At 53.4% G+C, this 8,941-nt stretch overlaps 1 protein-coding gene across 1 annotated transcript; it reads left to right on the top strand.

Moving 5' to 3' along the window:
• Positions 1–960: 960 nt before the first annotated feature.
• Positions 961–6,222, top strand: LOC148665056 (uncharacterized). Its single transcript, XM_088632888.1, has 5 exons — positions 961–977; positions 4,863–5,001; positions 5,473–5,520; positions 5,730–5,893; positions 6,022–6,222. Exons 1-5 carry the CDS (start codon positions 961–963, stop codon positions 6,047–6,049), a joined length of 396 nt encoding a protein of 131 aa, XP_088489014.1. The 3' UTR covers positions 6,050–6,222.
• The last annotated feature ends 2,719 nt before the right edge of the window (positions 6,223–8,941 follow it).

The raw sequence follows: 8,941 nt of genomic DNA on the forward strand, positions 1-8,941 counted from the left end.
TCAGAGACACAGCGGAGAGTCAGGACAGTGAAGGAGTCCTCATGGAGGAGATCAGATACACTGAGAGAAGAGCCACAGACAGAGACAGGATCAGAGACACAGGGGAGAGTCAGGACAGTGAAGGAGTCCTCATGGAGGAGATCAGATACACTGAGAGAAGAACCACAGACAGAGACAGGATCAGAGACACAGGGGAGAGTCAGGACAGTGAAGGCGTCCTCATGGAGGAGATCAGATACACAGAGAGAAGAGCCACAGACAGAGACAGGATCAGAGACACAGCGGAGAGTCAGGACAGTGAAGGCGTCCTCTACTTAAATTATTACATTATACACAATTTGAGTTCATTTTAAAAAGTAAAAGGTAATGATAGGAATGCATTTTCATAAGAAAGATAATACCGATATGCATGTGATAATCTTCCTTATATCATGTAGTGTGTCATTTGGACACTTTGTGGGCTTGAAATACAAAGAAAATCATGTTCTATGGTACAAGATAAATACAAAACTTAAGCTTTTATTTTAATTAGATTTGTTTATTAAGCATAAACAATCATTTATTACATTAATATATGTGGAAATAACATTTTAGCATCATACGTTTAGTATATTTAGTCCCTAATGCTGAAAGAAATAATCATTTGTTTAACATGCACGGGTCTGTCTCAAAGGATGCAGTGCTCCTGGAGGGGCTCTCAAACCCTGCATTTCAGATGCCTAGCTGTATCCCTCACATGTGGCACCTCAGAATGACTTCTAACCTTACCTGTGGTGTCTTCAGTCCCTATTGCTCAATGCATGGTGTACGTACTGCATACATGTGTCTTGAGAATGAGGAATGGGCCCCTGAGACAGTCATTTGCCTATTTCACAAATGATCGTATTTTACTAGAGATTCTGTTTGGGATTCAGATGTGCATGCGGACAGCAATCCCTTTCAAGAAATGATACGTTCTGGATGCACAGGCTGCCAACGTGAGTACGTGTTGGGTTCTTGGTTTGAATGCTCGAGTTGTCAGGCTGGCGTTTTTTGTTCCTGTTGGAGCCCATAAATATGAACTAGGCACTTGAGAACGTCTCTGTGCGGGTGTGCGTTTGAAATGACGTGTGTGTGCTCCTCTGTTTCAGTATAAAAAAATGCATTTAAGACATTCAGCCTTTTCATGTTCCTAATATTCTTTCCTTCTTGACAATAAGAACTAAGGTTGCTGCTGGGAGAGGTGTTAGTGGGGCCGGCAGGGGGTTCTCTCACCCTGCGGTCTGTGTGGGTCCTGATGCCCCAGTATAGTGACGGAGGACACTGGACTGTAAACAGGCGCCGTCCTTCGGATGAGACGTCAAACCGAGGTCCTGACTCTCTGTGCTCATTAACAATCCCGGGGTGTTTCTGGAGAAAAGTAGGGGTGTTACCCCAGTGTCCTGGCCTGATTCCCCCCCCTGGTCTTGACCCATCATGGCCTCCTTATCACCCCCCTTCTCTGAACTGGCTCCATCCCTCTGCTCTCCTCCCCACTGAGAGCTGCTGTGTGCTGAGCGGACTGGAGCATCATCCAGGTGGGGGCTGCACACTGGGGGGGCTGGAGGGGATCCCCCTGACCTGGGAAGAGCTCTGAGTGGAGAGTCCAGACTTATTAATTATTATTATTATTCGTGCTGCACTGGGCTCCTGTCCTGGCAGTGAGAGGGGGGCTCTGTGATCAGGACAGATACTTATGACTGTATAATAATACACGATAGAAATGGAACACAGGGTAGCGCTGTAGTCCCTTCGAAACGTTTTGAACTGCCAGAAGAAGTTTTCACAACCCGGACTCGTGAAGGTACAGGTCTTCTCCCATCGTCCGGAGCAAGGTGTATCGTGTCCTGGTGATTTCTCCCGTTTCGAATGGAGTTTCCCCCTGACCTGGGAAGAGCTCTGAGTGGAGAGTCCAGACTTATTAATTATTATTATTATTCGTGCTGCACTGGGCTCCTGTCCTGGCAGTGAGAGGGGGACTCTGTGATCAGTACAGATACTTATGACTGTATAATAATTCACGATAAAATTTAAAACAGGGTAGTGCTGTAGTCTCTTCGACACGTTTTGAACTGCCAGAAGAAGTTTTCACAACCCGGACTCGTGAAGGTACAGGTCTTCTCCCATCGTCCGGAGCAATGTCGCGTTTAATGTCGCGTTTCTACTTTATTAGAGAGAGGCACTGAACATCCCGTGATGGACTGGTGTCTTGTCCAGGTTGTGAGTGTGTGTGTGTCCTGTGATGGACTGCTGTCCTGTCCAGGGTGTGTGAGTGTGTGTGTGTCCTGTGATGGACTGCTGTCCTGTCCAGGGTGTGTGAGTGTGTGTGTGTCCTGTGATGGACTGCTGTCCTGTCCTGTGATGGACTGGTGGATCACAATATTAATTCTCCTCCTTGATTCCCTCCTTCATCGCCAGAGTGAAAGCGGGACACGGCAGTAAAAGCTCAGCCTTGTGGCTGGTGGTCCTCTTGGCCACACGGGGGCGCTGTGGCTCCACGGGGGGGGTTATGTTCAAGTCCCGCTGGGAATCGCACCGACGCGGTGGAGTTCGTGAACGTCCCAGACACCAAGAAAACGAGAGAGAGAAAAAAGGTCGTTTTCGGGGTTTTTTTTTGGGGGGGGGGGGGTCGTGAGGTCCCACGCAGCGCTCGGAAAAGAAAATGGCGTTTCTTTTCCCCGCAGGACGGGGGGGGGGGGAACCCGTGTTTTTTGGACGTGGCGTGGCCCCAAATTTCCGCCCTTGGGCGCTAGAGGGGGGTGGAGGTTGGTATTTCTTTGATTTGGGGGTCGGGGGGGGGGTCTAATTTCACTGAACCCCACCCCACGGAAACCCGTGTTGGACGTGGGGGTGCCGAATGCGCCCTCGACGTGAATTTGTCTTTAAATTCAAGTGCAGCTTTTGTAACCCTTGGGCCGGAAACAGCTGGACCCGTTTCCCCTGACTGTCCGAGGTGGCGACTACCGGGGTCGTACAGGGACACCCGGCTGGGTGCGACGTCACGGAGGCGTCACAATGAGCCGCCTGACGTCACAGAGCGGCGGAATCTAGCGGGGGGCAGCTCAGAGGTGTGAAGAGAGAGGAGGAGGAAAGGACTATATAGCGCTTTCTAAACACGTGTTTCTTCCAAAAAAGATTCGCGGGTTACTTCGACTTCAATCAAATAATAGTTTCAGCTTCAGATTCACTCTGAAGTGAAATCGGTAAGTCAGTTAAAAATGCCGTTGTCGAGAAAAAACAAAATAAGTTGAGAAATAAGTTGTTTTTTTTCCCGTTACTCCACTCTTATGGGTGTGATCATGCTGTAAAACGATATTGAGAGGAGGTGCACCTCTACACAAAGAGTGGTGGGGGTGGGGAACAAGCTGCCCAGCCCTGTGGTTGAAGCCGATACCCTGGCTTCTCTCCAGACACAGCTGGGTGAGCTCCTCCAGTCAGGACAGGAGGGTCTACTGTACACAGAGAGTGGCGGGGTTGTGGAACAAAGCTGATACCCTGGCTCCTCTCCAGACACAGCTGGGTGAGCTCCTCCAGTCAGGACAGTAGGCTCTTCTATACACAGAGGGGGGCAGGGGGGGGGAACAAGCCGCCCAGCTGTGTGGCTCCGCCCCCTCCCCTCCCCTCTGTGACTCTGCTTGTCTCGGCAGAACGATGGACCGACAGAGATGCCGCACGGCCGTGCGCGGTCACAGCAGGACCCGGGCCCGGCGAGGCGTCGTAAGTCCACGAGACACTTCCAGTGGTGATCTTGACTGAGGACGCGCCTCGGCTCAAGAGACAGGGTCGCGGGTCCGATGAAAACCAAGCTGCAGGTCCATTATGGCCTTCTAAGAGCACAGATTGCCTCTGGACGTCCCACACTCTTCCTGGACACACTGTAGAGACTCACCTGTCCAGACTCTTACTGGACAGACTGTACACACTCACCTGTCCAGACTCTTACTGGACACACTGGACACACTCACCTGTCCACACTCTGACTGGACACACTGTCCACACTCACCTGTCCAGGCGTAGTCTCTGCTCCTCATCCCCCCTGCGTTGTGTCTCCCCCTCTCCCCGCTGGACAGAATCATGTGGTGTCTTCTTGTATTCCCGAGCTCGTCCAGAAGCTGGAGAGGGCGGCCGAGCTGCAGCTGGAGCTCCCGGGGTCACCCGGCTCGTTCCGCTCAGTGTCCCCCCCCCTCCTCGCCCGAGAGCCCCCTCCGCTACCCGCCCCTGGCCCCCTCTCCAGCCCCCTCAGGCCCCTGCCCGCCCCGCCCCGCCGCCCCCTCTTCATCCCCGCCATGCCCCTCGAGCCCCCCCTGCTGCCTGGGGCGGTGCCCCTGCCCCTGCCCCTGCCCCCGCCCGTCCTGCCCCCCATCGCCCGCCCGGCCCCGCCAGGTCCCGCCTGGTGCTCCCCGGTGCGGAGGGCAAGGAGAGAGGCTGAGATGTCTGACGAGGCAAGTGGGGCAGAGTCTGTCCGTCTGTCTGTCCTTTTCTCTGTCCATCTTTCCTTCTGTCCATCTGTCCCTTTCACTGTCCTTCTGTCTTTCTGTTCTTTTCTCTGTCCATGTGTCCTTCTGTCCTTCTGACTTTCTGTTCTTTTCTCTGTCCTTCTGTCCATCTGTCTTTCTGTCCTTTTCTCTCTTTCTGTCCATCAGTCCATCTGTCCTTTTCTCTGTCTTTTTGTCCGTCTGTACTTCTCTCTTTCTGTCCTTCTGTCTGAGTCTCTCTTTTTCTCTGTGTCTGTCCCTCTCTCCCTGTGTCTTTCCATGTCTCCCTGTCTGTCCTCCGTTGTCCCAGCTGGGTCTCTCTCCCTGTGTCTCCCTGTCTGTCTCTCTATCTGTCCTGCGTTGTCCCAGCTGGGTCTGTCTCCTCTGCTCTCTGCCTTCAGCTCTGTTCGCCGATGTACCGCCAGCCCGTCTCTCTCTCAGCCTGTCTCTTGACTTGCAGGAGGAAGAGGAGGTGGAGACAGCTCCTCCGGCAGGAGAGAGGAAGGAGGTCAGTGCTGGTCCCACCCTGGGTCTGTCCCTGGGTCTCAGTGTCTCTCTCTCTTTCAGCCCTGTCTGTCAGTGTCTCTCTCGGCCTGCTGTCTGTCTGTCCCTGCCTCTCTGTCTCTCTCTTTCAGCCCCGTCTGTCAGTCTGTCTGTCCCTCGATCTCAGTGTCTCTCTCTCGGCCTGCTGTCTGCCTGTCCCTGCCTCTCTGTCTCTCTCTCTTTCAGCCCTGTCTGTCAGTGTCTCTCTCCTCCTCCTCTCTGTCCTGTGGTGTCCAGGCAGTGTGTCTCTCTCCTCCTCCTCTCTGTCCTGTGGTGTCCAGTGGGTCAGTATTAGTGGGCTACACCCAGGCTCACTCACTGCGAGTGTGATCTCAGCAGAGTCTCGGTGCTCTTGGGACACTTGACTCACCTGTCTTTCTCTTTCTCTCCCTGTGCTGTCCCTCTCCTGCCCCCTCTCTCCCTCCTCGGACTCCAGCTGGAGGAGATCCAATCACCATCTCTTGTGAGACAGAAGAAAAAGAAGGTGGGTAATGCTCTGATCCTCTCTTTACTCCTGTCCAGTGTCCAGTCAGGGTGTCGGTATGAACCCCTCTCTCTCTCTCAGTGCAGTGTTCATGTACTGGAGTGTCCAGTCATGTGTCTGTATGAACCCCTCTCTCTCTCTCAGTGCAGTGTTCATGTCCTGGAGTATCCAGTCCGACTCTAAACGTGACTCTCCTGTCTCTGCTTCAGAAGCGCTGGTGGGTCTTTTTAAACTCCCTGAGCTGCGTGTCGGTGGAGACAGATGATAAGGACGAGCCGATGGAGGCGGCGGAGACCGTAGCTCAGGAGAGGAAGACCGAGGGAGAGGAGGAGCAGGCTGCCGGGAAGGACAAGAAGAGGAAGAGGAGGTGCAGGTGAGCAGACAGGGGGGCGCCGCCCGGTCGTGTCTGTGATTCAACGAGGAGTCTCCTCTTGCTGTTTGATGTCATGGTGACGTCTGTGTCTGTGTCCCTCACACCTGCAATAACAATATTCTTTCCAGGTTCCTTTCCTGGTTCTGTGCCTGCTAAGATCTGGACTGGACTGTGCTGGACCGGAGCTGAGGAGCCCCAGACTGTGCTGGACCGAAGCTGAGGGGCCCTAGACTGGACTGGACCTAAGCTGAGGGTCCCCAGACTGGACTTAATCTGTATTGTAATTTTTGTTCTTTTGTTAAGCATCATTAAAATGGTTTTAAAAAAAATCTGTTTAGCTTTTGTTTTTTTCCCTCCCCCACCCTGAAACGAACGAACAGAGTCTGTCCTTCTCTTTCATCCCGGAGAGTTTGTGGTTGACGGATTGAGGCCGAGAGCCCTCATCGTCGGCGTACCACCAGTTAGCGGGGATATAGCAAGGGGGGGCATCGTGTCCAATACTCCTTGAAACGAGACAGATTTCAAGCCACCTCCTTCTGAAGAGCAGGAAGTCGACCACGAAGTCCAGGGTGTCCTAGGAAGCTCTTTAGCCCTCGTTTGCCCAGCAGCCATCTCACCCTGCAGCTCCCAGCTGGCAGCCCCCTCCCCACTGGAGCCCAGCAGGTGGGAGCCTGGTCAGTACCTGGAGGGGAGACTCCTGGGAAAAACTGAGGTTGCTGCTGGGAGAGGTGTTAGTAAGGCCAGCAGGGGGCGCTCACCCTGCGGTCTGTGTGGATCCTGATGCCCCAGTATAGTGACGGGGACACTGGACTGTAAACAGGCGCCGTCCTTCGGATGAGACGTCAAACCGAGGTCCTGACTCTCTGTGCTCGTTAACAATCCCGGGGTGTTTCTGGAGAAGAGTAGGGGTGTTACCCCAGTGTCCTGGCCTGATTCCCCCCCTGGTCTTGACCCATCATGGCCTCCTAATCACCCCTGTCTCTGAACTGGCTCCATCCCTCTGCTCTCCTCCCCACTGAGAGCTGCTGTGTGCTGAGCGGACTGGAGCATCATCCAGGTGGGGGCTGCACACTGGGGGGACTGGAGGAGATCCCCCTGACCTGGGAAGAGCTCTGAGGGGAGGGTCCAGACTTATTAATTATTATTATTATTCGTGCTGCACTGGGCTTCAGTCCTGGCAGTGAGAGGGGGACTCTGTGATCAGTACAGATACTTATGACTGTATAATAATACACGATAGACATTGAACACAGGGTAGCGCTGTAGTCTCTTCGAAACGTTTTGAACTGCCAGAAGAAGTTTTCACAACCCGGACTCATGAAGGTACAGGTCTTCTCCCTTCGGCCGGAGCAAGGTGTATGGTGTCCTGGTGATTGCTCCCATTTTGAACGGAGTTTAATGTTGCGTTTCTACTTTATTAGAGAGAGGCACTGAACATCCTGTGATGGACTGGTGTCCTGTCCAGGGTGTGTGAGTGTGTGTGTGTCCTGTGATGGGCTGGTGTCCTGTCCAGGGTGTGTGAGTGTGTGTGTGTCCTGTGATGGACTGCTGTCCTGTCCAGGGTGTGTGAGTGTGTGTGTGTCCTGTGATGGACTGCTGTCCTGTCCAGGGTGTGTGTGTGTACTGTGATGGACTGGTGGATCACAATATTAATTCTCCTCCTTGATTCCCTCCTTCATCGCCAGAGTGAAAGCGGGACACGGCAGTAAAAGCTCAGCCCTGCGGGTGGTGGTCCTCTCGGCCACACGGGGGCGCTGTGGCTCCACGGGGGGGTTATGTTCAAGTCCCGCTGGGAATCGCACCGACGCAGCGGAGTTCGTGAACGTCCCCGACAACAAGAAAACGAGAGAGAGAAAAAAGGTCGTTTTCGGGGTTCAAGAAGCAACCCCGAGATTCAGGGAGTTTCCCCGCTTAGTTTACTCTGCAGAAAACACGCAGGTTTTATTTTTTCCCGTGCCCCCCCTCACACAGGCCGTTTCTGTAGCGTGAAGTTGTGTTTTTTTGCGCGGCGGTCGGTGAGGGGCGAAATTGTATTTATTTTTTTCCCACGGTTTGAAACAGAAACAGCCGGGTGGTGTTGTAGAGAGGTCGACGTGCCTGGTTTTCCTCGTCTGCGAAGCCCGTTTTTTTTTTTGGGGGGGGGGGGGGGGTCGTGAGGTCCCACGCAGCGCTCGGAAAAGAAAATGGCGTTTCTTTTCCTCGCAGGACGGGGGGGGGGGGGGGGGGGACCCGTGTTTTTTGGACGTGGCGTGGCCCCAAATTTCCGCCCTTGGGCGTTAGAGGGGGGTGGAGGTTGGTCTTTCTTTGATTTGGGGGTCGGGGGGGGGGTCTAATTTCACTGAACCAGACCCCACGGAAACCCGTGTTGGACGTGGTGGTGCTGAATGCGCCCTCGACGTGATTTTGTCTTTAAATTCAAGTGCAGCTTTTGTAACCCTTGGGCCGGAAACAGCTGGACCCGTTTCCCCTGCCTGTCCGAGGTGGCGACTACCGGGGTCGTACAGGGACACCCGGCTGGCCACCGACAGTTGGAAAAATAAAATGTCCACCCAAAAAAAAACAGCAACCGTGAAAAATGTCGGCCATTTTTGTTTCGCGGCCGAGCCGTGAGCGCGTCGGGGGCGACGTCACGGGGGCGTCACAATGAGCCGCCTGACGTCACAGAGCGGCGGATTCTAGCGGGGGGCGGCGCCGGAGCCCCATGAGCTCAGAGGAGTGAAGAGAGAAGAGGAGGAAAGCGCTATATAGTCTTTTCTAAACACGTGTTTCTTCCAATAAAGTTACTTCGACTTAGATCGTTAGTTTCATCTTCAGAATCGCTTTTCAGAATCCCCGTGAAATCGGTAAGTCAGTCAAAAGTGCCGCTGGTGAGAAATAACAAAATAAGTGGAGAAATAATAATACGTTTTTTTTACCGTTACTCAACTCTTATGGGTGTGATCGTGCTGTAAAAAGATATTGAGAGGAGGTGCACCTCTACACACAGAGTGGTGGGGGTGGGGAACAAAGCCAATACCCTGGCTTCTCTCCAGACACAGCTGGGTGAGC

Source organism: Lepisosteus platostomus, chromosome 5, assembly GCF_059453375.1.
Source record: "Lepisosteus platostomus isolate fLepPlt1 chromosome 5, fLepPlt1.hap1, whole genome shotgun sequence".
Taxonomy (NCBI): Eukaryota; Metazoa; Chordata; class Actinopteri; order Semionotiformes; family Lepisosteidae; genus Lepisosteus; species Lepisosteus platostomus.